Raw genomic sequence first — 14,054 nt, forward strand, 5'->3', positions numbered from 1 at the left:
CTGTTGCCAAAGTGCTTGCTCATAGGGGGTCATATGATTGTTGGGTTTTTCTCTGTATCTATGAAGCGCCTTGAGGCGACTTATGTTGTGATTTGGTGCTATATAAATAAAATTGAATTGAATTGAATTGGTTCGTCTGTGTTGTTTCCCCTCGGTCTCCCTGCATCTCTCCATGTGTATTTCCCTGCATCTTAGTTTCTGGTTGGTGTTGTTAGTTTACCCAGTTTAGGTTCCCGGTTTCATGTTCACCCACCATTGCTCTTTGTACCCACCCCTGTAAATAAATACTCACCTGCACCAGAGCTGCCGCCTTTTGGGTCCTTCCTCCAACTCCACACGGCTTGCCCCGGCAAACCGTGACAGAAACAGGAAACCCAAACTGAGACAGAGACTTAATTAAGACACAGGGAACGCAGGATAAACTGAAATACCGAATTATAAAATATTAACAAAACTAACCATGACCAGATCCCACATAGGTAAACTATAACAAAGATGAAAATTAGACAGAAAGAAACCAACCTGGAACATTTTGGAATACAAAATATGAATCTCTAAATATCACAAATGCAAATGCAAAAACTCAAATTCAGGCATGAAACCTGACGTAGGTTTGGTGTGTTCAAAGCTGTCACAATTTAGGGTGTTTAAAGTTTCTTTTTCCTGCATTCCAAAATTTATGTATTGGTCTTATTCGGCTGTTGCAGTTTCCATTATGTCCTTTTTAAAGTAACACATTGTCAGACCAACAAGGATGTGCTTGCACAAGAGCAGGTCAACCGGCCAAGCTGTGAGACCTGAGACTATAGCAGGTCTTACAGGTTTAAGATCATGTCAAGCAGTTCTTTAACATAAAAAAATCAATAAAATAAAAAACAACAGTTTTGCTTGCTTTTAATTTCTGGGTCCCTTCTTTTGTCCTGTCTCTCTCCCCTAACACCCAACCAATTTCTTTTTGTTAAAAGGGAGTTTCCTCTTCCCACTATCGCCAAGTACTTGCTTATCGGGGGTCATTTGATTGTTCGGGTTTTCTCCATTTATTGGGTCTTTACCTTACAACATAAAACACCTTGAGGCAATATTTGTTTTTTATTTGGCACTAAAAAATTGAATGAAATTGGATTGAATTGAACTGAATTCTGCAAAAACAGAGTAGCTGAACATAAGCATATTTGAGTAGACAAAATCTGAAATTCAGTACATATTCCATTTTTTGATAGTTAACCTCCAATCAATTAAGTTTCACTTCTGAATCATTAAATGAATCATTTAATATCAGTCATTTTATGTTGTAGCTGCAAAGTTATGATGCACAAAACAAAATGCAGTACACAAACAACAAGGCTCAAACAGAACAGATATGTAAAAAAAAGCATGTCACAACAAACCTCATAACTAGAAAAGAATAATAACAAAACAATTTCACAATGGAACAATAGAGAGTGTGTTTTGATGTGCCTTGGCCTTGAGTCGTTGCACTCCTTTTCAGCTTTGTCTTCGACAAACTAAAGTGTGAAAAATATGGAGGGTGGGTGGACAGCCTACTTTTAAGCAAGCAAGCGAAGTCTACACGGCCATCTGCTCGCACCAGAATTTTCTTTTAATCAAGGCTGCAGCCCCACAAGAAGCAGACTCCCTCTCACTCCCACAATTTAGCATCTTGTATTAAGTGGGAACAGAACACTCAGCATAAGATGATAGCTACATCAAATCCAAGTTGAAATCCAAGAGTGGCTTTGGTGCCATAAACAGATGCTCCATTTGACAAATTAGTCAGAGATTTGCTGTTGGACGCTCAATGCTGATGCTTTTCCTGAGCAGCTTCCTTTTTATTTTTAGATTCTTTTTCTAACTTTGTCACAAACACACTTTATGTTAGAGTTTTACTGAAATTCATTAAAAATGTGAATCAGATTCTTCGAATACACATTAAAGCGGAATATAATGCATTTAAAACATAAGTATCTATGAATACACATTCAGAAGACCAAGTACTTTATTGCAGTGTTTCCCAACCACTGTGCCACGGCACATAGGTGTGCTTTGAGAAATGATCAGGTGTGCCATGCAAGATTATCTGGTTCCACCTGATTAGTGCTCTAAACGATCGGCGTAACGGGCAGAACAATTACATTCTCTTCCACTAGAGGGCAGTACAGCTACCTGCTCTAATTAAATGGGTTGCCAACTGACAGTAAAACAGAAGAAGACTAAGAAGAAATTACATAATAGTCATGCTGTGAGCTGACACAGCACATAATAGCGATAGATAAATATTTGAAAATAAAAAGTAATCAATCTGATCTGGGTCCTGGAGAAAATTCCGACCCAGATCAAGGCCCTAGTATGCGTAGTGGTCAGAAGAAAGCAAAAAATGGGATATTGGGGACAACCTGAGCCAATTCTGCTATACCTGGTGCGCGGGGAAGAATTATCAATATGCTTTTTGTGATATTTTTGTTTGGTGCTGTGTGCCATGGCTCCAAAAAGTTGGGAAACACTGCTTTATTGTACATTTGGTGGTACAATAGCTTGCTACTGCGGCAGTACCCTCGTATGGACCTTCTTATTGTGGTAGGACCATTGTACCCTTAACAAAGAGTAAAAGTTTGTACTTTTGTGGTTTGTCCTTTACAGACACCAGTCTTCAACTTTTAGTGGCACTTTTCTATGTTCATGTAAAGCTACAAAAACTGACATTTAAAAAAATGCATTCATTCATACACAGTGGTTTTCACGTCTACCTAGCACCTATAGCACATTTTTAGCTCATTTTTGTAAACACAAAGACAGCATGGAGACAGCTACATCTTTTCCTTCCCATTGCAGATAACCTGAGAAGGGTAAACCTGTGTTTGTTAGTTTGTTTTGTATAAAATATGATTATAAATTAATTCAAACATTAACAGATAAAACAATAAACAGGTTAGTGTGGAGCAGGGAAATTATTTTACTGCTATTGTTAAATAATAAATATAATCTGCAGCATGGATATTGCATTCAGGGGTTGAACAGTGTGTGTCTTTCAGAAAGGCTAAAAGTCACAGGCTGACAGGAAACAGGCTTGCAGAGAGTTTGCAGAAGCAGGAAGTTATTTTGAGCAGCAGGCTAAGACGAGGCTTTAACAATGTAACAGATAGCTTTAAGAAGGCCTTAAGATGTTTATGATGATGTTAATTTTGTATTTCAGGTGCAGTTATGACTATTTTATACACAATGCATATCTGTGCTTATTAAAGAGTTGGAGCTCGGTCAATTAATTGGGGGTTGGAAGCTTTGTTCGGCGCGATGTCCGGACAATCTATTGTGCAAGTGACTTGGAGCCATAGAAGGAATTGCAATACATGCTTACAAAACACTTATATATCAGGTCATTTTATATTAAGGTTTTAGTAGAGGTTCTTGGTTAAAACATTTATTTAGTAGAAGACATACACATAGTCTCAGTGAGCCTCTGTCCTGGTGAAAGGTCAGAAGTGCAACAGGTGAATTGAGAAAGAGCATGTGAGGTCAACACACACACACACACATGAGTTAGATTTATTTAGAGGAGAGATTAGTCATGTCTCGGCAAGAAAGAGGAACAATTCACTTTAAGACAAGAACGGAAAGTACCAGCCATGAAAATAGAAGATGATCTTCTGGGTTAAAAGTCATTGTGGTGTTGATCTGATCTATGTATAAAATGTATCTGTGACGCATGAAGGGGCGTCAGTAAATCAAACCCTGATGCTATAAAATATCTGTTTATGCTTTGATTAAGTCGAAGACTACTTGCTGTCGGCGTACAGAGTATCTTCCCACACGTGTGTAGTCATTAAAATCATTGTTTGACCAAGACCTTCTGGACCAAGGGTGGTTTGTACTCTCCTTCCTCAATTTTGAACCTTAACATTAGGATAACCCTTTAATGGCCAGCACCCCTGTGGGTACACAGTACCGTACTTGTATTGTTTAATTCAATCCAATTCAATTTTATTTTATTTATACAGCGCCAAATCACAACAACAGTCGCCTCAAGGCGCTTTATATTGTAGGGTAGACCCTACAATAATACATACAGAGAAAAACCCAACAATCGTATGACCCCCCTATGAGCAAGCACTTTGGCGACAGTGGGAAAGAAAAACTCCCTTTAACAGGAAGAAACCTCCAGCAGAACCAGACTCAGGGAGGGGCGGAGCCATCTGTCGCTTCTTTGGTGTTACGTAACGAAACACTTACCAGACACTTTGTCTTTCTAGAACAGGAACAATGTGCTATAAACATTCCTCAAATATTTTGGTTCATATTGACATGATAGCATCACACAGCTGCAGATTTGTTGGCTATACATCCATGATAAGAGCCATACATACATCACATCCCATAGGCGCTCTATTGAACTGAGTTCTGGTTACTGCAAAGATAATCTGAGTAGAAAGAACAAAATGTCATGTTCAAGAGCAGCGGTCCCCAACCTTTTCTGCGCCACGGACCGGTTTATGCCTGACAATATTTTCACGGACCGGCCTTCAAGCTGTCGCGGATAAATACAACAAAATAAAACTAGTACCGGTACCGAAAAAAAGAAGATTTATTCATAACACACATGAAAAGACCGAGGAAAACCGAGTTAACGATAAAAATGATAACAAAATAACGCTGAAAACCAATAAAAACCCTGAAAACCATACATTTCACACCTGAGCCTCAACTCTCGCGGCCTGGTACCAAACGACTCACGGACCGGTACCGGTCCGAGGCCCGGGGGTTGGGGACCGCTGTTCAAGAGGATAATTTGAGTGTTATGACAAGCTGTGTTGACAGCCTTCAGAAGATGGTACACTGTAGTCAAAAAAGAGATGGACATGGCCAGCAACAATACCCAGGCATTGTTGTGCCTGTCTGAATTTTAGCTGCAGTTCCCTGATGTTAGCTAACAGGGGTGGCACCTGGTGTGGTTTTCGGCTGCTGTAGCCTATCAGCTTCAAGGTTTGACTTCAAGGTTCAAGGTTTACATTCAGAGCTCTTCTGCATTCCTTGGTTGCAACAAGTGGTTATTTGAATTACTCTTGCCTTCGAAGCACTCTGGCCAAGCTTCTTTGACCTCTGACAATAACAAGGGATTTTCAGCTGGTGCCAGCCAGTGGATATTTTTTCTCACATTGTGTGGGAAATACCAGCAGATAAGCAGTGTTTAAAATACTCAGACCAACCCGTCTGGTACCAACAGTCATGCTCCATTCAAAGTCACTTAAATCTCCTTTCTTCCACATTCTAATTCTTGGTTTGAACTTCAGTAAGATGTCTTGATCATGTCAACATGCCTAAATGCATTGAATTGCTGCAATTGGCTGATTAGATATGAGCGGTTGAACAGGTGTACCTAAAACGTCTGCTGTTACAGAGATGCTCAATAATGAGAGTGTTCTGTCTGAACACATACGCAATGTTTTGGGAAAAAAACCTGTTCATCAGAGAAAATGCTGTTTGTGAAAGTCTAATGCTCAAGTCTGACTGAACATGCAGTCCTTAGTCTCTAATGGACAGACACTTCATTGGAGTGTGCGTGGGTGAAAGAGCATTATAGTCTTTTAAATGATAAAAATAAAATGTGTCACCTTATATTTGTTTCTTTTCTGCTCTGTTTCTTTTTTCTTTCAGGCTGTCTTATTGTTGTGATTAAATCTGCCCCATGCCAGCCCAGAGAGCGAACACAGGGGACAAGCAGCACACAACCTGACCACATCAGCAGGCAGGTACTGGTTTTGTATTCTAACTCTTGTAGTTTCTTTTTAATGGTGCTTCAGGGTTCAGTATGTGAATGATTTTTTTCCACAATGTTGTCAAGTTTGTTGTAATCACACATTTTAATTGTTGCCACAAATGTGACTCTTGTCATCAGAACAGCACAGGCACTGCTAATCATTCTGTGTCATCATTTCTTCGAATGTGATAATTCGCAGCTGTAATTGTATGCAAAATCTGTGAATACTGTTTGTTCTGGAATTGGGCTGTGAGTCAGAAGTCTAAAGAAAACAAGCAGAATAACACTTTGATTTTTACAAACCCTTGAATGCTTATCAGTTCTGACCTACCTGAGGCAAAAGGAGATGTGTTGAGAACTCAGATCCTGTGAGAACATTTTTCTGTTAATATCATTTTATTTGTATTTTGAAGCATTGAAGAAAAGCATTTAGTTCTTTCAGGTTATGACAGTTTTTCTGGTTAATGTAACTAAAAGCAAAACTAGGTGTAAAAAAACATTTTAGTTATATGAAAAAATATAAACAGAGGACGTGTCCTTGGTTTTGATCTTTTGCCAATTTGTCAGTTGCCTGTCGTTGCCTCCACTTAAAATTTTGCCAATGACAAAGACTTTCTTTATTATAATAACTAAAAAAGATACATATGGTTGATGCTGCTCTTGCAAGCCACTTTGCAACCCAGCTTTACCACAGCACCTCTATTTCATGTTATTTCAGACTTGATCAGTGCCATTTCCAGTTGACTGTGAAGGCTGCTCTGTTCTTTGCCCCTGCTCTCCCTCCTTTTTAGACTTTCCAGGTAAAGCTTGCAGAATGACAGGGAATTCCTAGAACAGAGCTATACCAAATATAACTGCAGATGAAATAATAGTCCCATTTTCTCTAAATGACTGCAAATTTAACAGTTAAACAGGCTCTACTGGTTTATACCTCAGAGTTACGTAAATGCGGGTTAAAGGTTCATCGAAATTGATGCGTCTGAATCTAAATAGCATGTGTTCAACTTCCAAGCTCTATTTCTCAGCAACACCAACCAAAACTACTACCCTATATGATAAACACCCACAAATGTTTGTGTCCAGTAAAAGGGAGACTTTAACATGCATAAAGATTGTTGGTGCTGATCGGGTGTATGCAATTGCTTCAGGGTGTGACCTTAATCTTTGCCTTTCCTGGAAGGAAAGTATGTAGGAGATTTATGATGCACTTATAATCTAACTTGTATATCTAAATAAAACTCTTTTTCTTTCATGCTGAGAGTTGGACGAAATGATTGACAATAAAGATGAAGCTGCAATCAGCTTAGCTTAGTATAAAAACTTGAGATTGAAGAACAGATAACCCGCTGTAAGCTTTGAAGCTTTATTTTCCCCCAAACAATTTTTTTTTTTTTTTGGTTGGGTTTCAGTTAAGCTGCTTTTGACTCCTCCCTCGTCACAAAGGGTTGCTACAACAGGTAGCTCTGCATGTTTGATTTAGCACTTTTACACCAGATACCCTTCCTGATGCAACCACAATGAGTATTTGTGTCTCCAGCTAGAATCAAACAGCAACCTTTTGTTTGCCAAGGAAGGTTTCAGACATGTCAGGTATCAGTAAATACTATTAATTCTCTGTTGCTGACTCTTTCAGATTGAGAGAAGGTTATGATATTGTCGACACCAACACTATGGTCCAGAGTTCTTCTGAAGTAGACATTAAATTGTAAATGTATTTATTTGCTGAATTACGTAGTACTTTGGCAAATAACTTACAGCATTAACTGTATTACTCTGGGTCAATTCACGTGTACGATGACGTTTGATATTCTCCACAGGTTGCTTTGCTGTAGCTTCTAATATACTAAACCATGTGGATGATTGATTAATGGTCACATTCAGTCCTTGTTTTAGTTTTCTTTCAGCTTAAGTGTTGATCGGTGCTAAGCGATTCCTGATAAAAAAATCAATAAAATGGGACACAGGGATGAATTAAAAAATACTTTTATTAACATGCAGCATGCATGTTTGCAAGGACAGGCATCCTGAAAACATTTAATTGGAGAACCATAGACCATAAAGTCTGTAAGTAATAGTTCATCAAACTATCCACATATTGAAGTGGAACAGACCAATTATTAATTATTTAAGGGTAAAGCTGGTATAGCTTTCCTGACTATTCTCAGATTAAGACAGTAACCAACCAAGAACTGACTGCTAACACAGCTTCTGTCTGTAACCAAAGCTTGATACATCATATTTATGTGGAACTGCATGGAACTTCACTGTTGTCCCGAAACTATTAAAAACTCATCCACATGTCATTAAGAGATATCTTCCTTCATTACCATAAATACATATCCTCCTGCCAAAAATGCTTCTCTTGGAAGAATACACTTAAATTAAAATTTCACAGGTCTACACTACCCAGTATGTTACAGTCTTCTGGGGTTTTTTTAAATACAGAAACTATATATTTTGTGAGTCTTGCACGAATTTCCTTATTTTTATATAAAAATGGGAAATATGTGCAGTTATTTACTGAAGCATGTGGAAGCATTTTGTACAGTTCTAACAAGCTTGAAAGTCGATGTGTTCTGAACACCTTTCTTCTTCAACACAGTCTGAACTCTCTCAGGCAAGCTTTTCTGTGATATCATTAAGTAGTCCTGACGAATAGTTCTCCGGGCTTCTTGGAGGACATTCCAAAGCTCTTTAAAAGCTGTGTTTTGTTCTGTTCTCTGCTGAGAAGATCCCACACTGCTTCAGTAACGTTGAGATCCAGCTCTGGGAAGCTGATCTGTAACTGATAATGTCGTAGTGTGTGCTTTTCCTATCCAAGTATGCACGTGATAACTTGAGAACAATGCAACGTCGGATTTTTAAATTCATACCACAAGTGCATCTGCTGGGAGGCTGAGGGGTAGAACTGGACGCTTCTGTATTTTTGCTGTTTCTGAAGGACATGACATTTGGATAATTTTCATTTGCTGTAATTTTTCTTAGGCTTTCCACTGCTTCTTTGTACTCAGATTGTCCAGTTTCCCTATTATTTTTACACAGTGCACACAATGATAGACATATCTAGTTTTGTTGATGCAAAAATATTATTTTATGTCACACTGTGTTATCCTTGACAATTTTCAAAGATTGAGCTAAAGAAATATGAACATGTTTTTGGCTGCTAGTAACAAGTCCCTTGTTAGTTCCTTGCCGGTGCATCCCCTGGTGCCTTTGTCCATCCATCCATTCGCTTCCGCTTATCCTTTTCAGGGTCGCGGGGGGTGCTGGCGCCTATCCCAGTTGTCTTAGGGCGAGAGGCGGAGTACACCCTAGTGATGGGATTTCTGGCTCTTTTTAGAGAACCGGGTCTTTCGGCTCGGCTCACTAAAAAGAGCCGGCTCTTTCGGCTCCAAACAGGCTCTTCAGGTTGTTTTGTTGCTTTAATTAATTTATTATTAACAATAATATAAAATTATGCACAAAATGAATTACTAATGTAAAAAAAAAAAGTGGTTTTATTTATATATGTTTATATATAAATATATACGGTGGCCCCTAGAGACAAAGCACGTACAAACTCCAAAAAGCACGTACAAATTCAAAAACACATTTCTAGCGTTAACTGAACTTCCTAAACAGAGCTACCTAGATCACACAGTGGTGTGCGGATCGATACTGAAATATCGATTCTTCCGATACCAGCAATTTATGTTCTAGAATCGATTCTCATATTATAATATCGATATTTTAGTACTCTAGGGTAAATTTGTAGTTTTTCCATTAAAATGAACGCAGTGGAAAGAAACTATATTCGGATCGTCTAATTTGGAAGGAACTACTTCCTCTTACGCCTTTCATAGTCATGTGCGAAATACGGCTGTATAAATGTGTCGCAGCCCCTGGTGTGCGCACTCACAACAATGGCTGAGCGCAAACAGAGTCCTGTGTGGACGCGTTTTACCTCCACAAACAGCCCAGACACGGTTTGTGATATATGTGGCAAGACAGTGAGGTGTTGTGGCAACACCACTGACCTCGTCAAACACCTTGGAGTAAATCACATTACAGAATATGATAAGCTTATGTTGAGGTGAACTGAAGAGGAGGAGAGGGACGGGTGCTGCTAGGGCGAGACAGACGTCTCTCGCAGACGCACAACGTCAGTTTTTTTTTTTATTTCTATATGATTATTCTGCATTATTAAGCAATAAAAACAAGTTGTCTGATGTCCTCTAATCATTATGAAGCAATATGGTTATGTTATTATTACAATTACATAATACAATTACATATTGTATTATGAAATGCAATGAAACATTAAGTTTTTGTACAGAGTATCGGTATCGGATCAGTATCGCCGATACCACCCTGAATTTTACTTGGTATCGGATCGGAAAGGAAATCAGTGGTATCGCACATCACTAGTTGTTGTCCCTGGCTCTCTTTCTCTCTCTCTCTCCCTCTGGCTCTGTTCCTGTGCTACTGAGTGTAACTACCGCCCCTCCCCCCTCTTCCCAGCGCAAAGCACAAGGCTCGCATGCTGGGTGAAGCGGAAAAAAGTGCGAGAGAGAGGGTGAGAGAAAGAAGAAAAAAACCCCCACGGCTCGCGATAAGGAGCCGGCTCGCGTCGTTCACGTCAAAGAGCCGGCTCTAAGAGCCGTTTCGTTCGCACCACATCACTAGTCCACCCTGGACAGGTCGCTAGTCTGTCGCAGAGCTAACACATAGACAGAGACAACCATTCACTGTCTTCTCATTCACTTCAGCAAACACACCTATGGGCAATTTAGTGTTAACCTAATTAAGTGTTTCCAATTAACCTATCCCCACTAACTGCATGTCTTTGGACTGTGGGAGGAAGCCAGAGTACCCAGGGAGAACATGCTGACTCCGCACAGAAAGACCCCGGCCTGATGGTGGAATTGAGCTCAGGACCTTCTTGTGAGGCCACCATGCCAGTGTGCCTTTGTTTTTCTGTAATAATTCATAGGTTAGTGTTAAATATCTTAACAGACAAGAAATAAAATCATCTTCTGAACTTTTGGAAGCAAAATATGAAGAAATGAGAGTTGTCTCATGATTTTTGCACAGTACTATATGTATTATCCTGTATGTCCCTGCACATCATTAGGTGTGGAGTCCAAAGTCCATTTAGAGTTGAAGTTAGGTTGGGAAATGAAAAAAATAACTCGGTGCAAAAGTGCCAAAAACTGCAGTTACTCTGATGGTCATGTGAGGCTGGCTCCAAAAGTGAATGTATCCCTCCAAATTCCCATCTCTGATATTTAGCCATGAGCAAACTCTAACCCTTTTGTGACTTCAAGAAGGAATAAGGCAGTGCCGCACCACTTAATAATATATTAAACTGTCAGCCTAAGAAAATAGATTTCAGTCCAAAACCTTAAACGATCATAATTAAAATGATATAAAACTGATTCATCTTTTGCTAAAATTAATTCTTCATTTTTGGGAGTTCTTTCATATTTCAGTAAGAAACGCTGGTGCGTATTTCTCCTCGTTGCAGGTTTGTTTAGAAGGCTTTGATTACAAAATCTGCCCCGAGTCTGACTGAACTTTTATCCTGAAGTAAGATAAGGGTCAAAGGGAAACCAGGCATCGTCAATAATACGTTTGTTGTCTCTGTCAGATTAGCTCTTTTATTTCGGTTGTGTTTTAAAGGCGTTTGGTCTGCCTCCCTCTAACTTTTGACAACTTAGAAGAGGAAGGCTTATTGTAGTCCCACAAGGCTTAATTATCCCTCCATCTGATAACAACCTGGTAAGAGAGGAGGTCGGCCAGAATGAGAACAGGAACCAAGGGAGGGGTGGGGGGTAGGATTAATGTAGATTGTCTGATATTACCTGGCCTCTGATCAAAAGACTGTGTTGGCAGGCGGAGCACATAATCCTCTTGATTTCGCCTGTCAGTGCCAAAAACTTCTGGTACTGTGTAGCTCAGTGGGTAGGGCAAGACATTACTGACCAGCCAATGGGAACTCTGCCATATCGTTTCCATAAACACATATCTTAAAGCATGAATCATATTAAATATTTCATCAAAATGCACAGGTAAGTACTGACCTCACAGCCCTAGAGCAGAGTGATTTTTTTTTCCTGTCATTTTTGTTTTTATAAATATTGACAAATTTTCGTATGATAGTACTAAGAGTTTTGTGGCATTTTAATATATCCATCCATTCTCACATTTTACTCGCTCTCTGTTGTATTATCTGTGGATCTTTGTGTCCAGAGAGAAAGCAATTTTGAGCAAATTTTCATCTTTAGTCATCATCTTTTTTTTCTCTTCTGAAGTGCATCTCTCTTGCAATAAGATGCAATAAGATGAAATATTATTAGAATGGTTTTTTTTTCAACTCAAGGACATTTTCTCAAAAAAAAAAAAAGGAAAAATAGACAAAAAAGTGATGTTTAAAAAAGAGAGCAGCTCAAAAGACACTGACAAAAGAAATGATGATTAAGATTATTATGATGTGTAGCATTATATATAATAGTAGCAGCTTTAGTCTAAACATACAAAAACCACCATATGCATATCTATGTATCTGTCTATGTCATATATGCTTAATGCTAAGCTTACTGTGCAGTCACACACATCAATATGTCCTCTACAGAAAACAAAGAACAACTTGCAAACAATCTATCAAGTGCAGATCCTGATGCCACATTCTGATGGACAATGTTTCTTTTAAAGCCCATTTTTTTGTATAGATCTGTGCTTTTGGCTTCCTTTAAAAGACGTTTTGTGCATAATCTAGTTTGAAAATAGAATCTATCCTTTGAAAGAGCTGTCCTAATGCTAAACTGCTTAATGGATAGAAAAAGCAGCAATTTGACTTACCTACAAAGAAAGTACCTAAAAGAAATCTACCCATATTTTGCAACATTACCAACCATGGTTAGTTACTATATCATGATAATTGATTTTTCTGACATTTGTCCCTATTCACTTTAAGAAACTTTCCCACAGTGGATTCACCTCCATGCTGAAGGTTACATTTTAGAGATGATCTCAATTGATGATATATGATTATATCAGATAGGAGGAGAGGAGAGCCGAGCGTCCATGTCTAATGATTCAAATAGCCGCTTTCACCTCTGTTGGGAAAAGTAATTATGAGAAAGTCACGTGAGGCTGAAAAAGGGAATGTGGATGAGGACAAGATCAGTGAAATGCACCATTCATCTTTTGCAAAATAATTTTTTTGCTGAAAAATTGCGACATTTGTTGACAAGAAATTGTTTTGCATGCAAAGCAATAATTTAAAAGTCTAAAAAAGGGACGTTGATTATAAGAGGAACATAAAAGAAGAGATGAGAAGAGTTCGATTCAATTGTGTGCAAAGATAAAAATTTAAAAAGTGCAAACTCATTGGAGTATGTAGGGCAGCGGTCCCCAAACCCCGGGCCTCGGGGTTTGGGGACCGCTGCCCAAACCCCGGTCCCATGTTTCATTGCACCATAGGTGCAATGAAACATTGCAGTGCAATGAAACACTGCAATGTTTCATTGCATTTCATAATACAATATGTAATTGTATTACGACCGTGAGTCGTTTGGTACCAGGCCGCGAGAGTTGAGGCTCAGGTGTGAAATGTATGGTTTTCAGGGGGTTTATCGGTTTTCAGCGTTATTTTGTTATCGTTTTTATCGTTAACTCGATTTTCCTTGGTCTTTTCACGTGTGTTATGAATAAATTTTCTTTTTTTCGGTACCGGTACTAGTTTTACTTTGTTGTATTTGCAATGTAGCTTGCCATCACCAGTGTGTGAATGTGTGTGTGAATGGGTGGATGACTGGATATGTAAAGCGCTTTGGGGTCCTTAGGGACTAGTAAAGCGCTATATAAATACAGGCCATTTACCATTTATTTATCCGCGACACCTTAAAGGCCGGTCCATGAAAATATTGTCGGGCATAAACTGGTCTGTGGCGCAAAAAAGGGTGGGGACCGCTGATGTAGGGGACACTGGGGTAGCATGTCCTATACAGTAGATCTGGAAATAACAAAGCGTTGTATGATGCAACACAAAGAAGGAACATTGCCAAAGTCTCCATTATTAAATAACTGTGAGCTGCTCTGTACAAACCTCAAAAATTTTAAGTTACATGACCTGTTAAACTGTTCACAGATACATGCATCAAAAGTTGGTTCAAGGAAATAAACTTGCAACCTTTGCTCATTTGTTAGAAGTGCTGCCATTGCTGTGCCTCACGTTTTATTCACCAAATAGAACCGCGTCACAAGTGTCAGAAGTCCAATTGTTATTCTAAGCAATGACAGACCTTCTCTGCATCAAATCATA

General features: G+C 39.0%; 1 protein-coding gene across 1 annotated transcript in view; it reads left to right on the forward strand.

Annotated features, from left to right (window-relative positions):
- Positions 1-7,250: 7,250 nt before the first annotated feature.
- LOC308392002 (alpha-1,3-mannosyl-glycoprotein 4-beta-N-acetylglucosaminyltransferase C-like) overlaps positions 7,251-14,054 on the forward strand; it is a 74,678-nt gene continuing 67,874 nt past the window's right edge. Inside the window, exon 1 of the mRNA XM_080874848.1 lies at positions 7,251-7,339. Within this exon, the coding sequence (XP_080730974.1) occupies positions 7,333-7,339 (7 nt within the window). The 5' untranslated portion in view covers positions 7,251-7,332. The remainder of the gene's footprint in view (positions 7,340-14,054) is intronic.

This window comes from Rhamphochromis sp. 'chilingali', assembly GCF_963969265.1.
Source record: "Rhamphochromis sp. 'chilingali' genome assembly, chromosome: 2".
NCBI lineage: Eukaryota > Metazoa > Chordata > Actinopteri > Cichliformes > Cichlidae > Rhamphochromis > Rhamphochromis sp. 'chilingali'.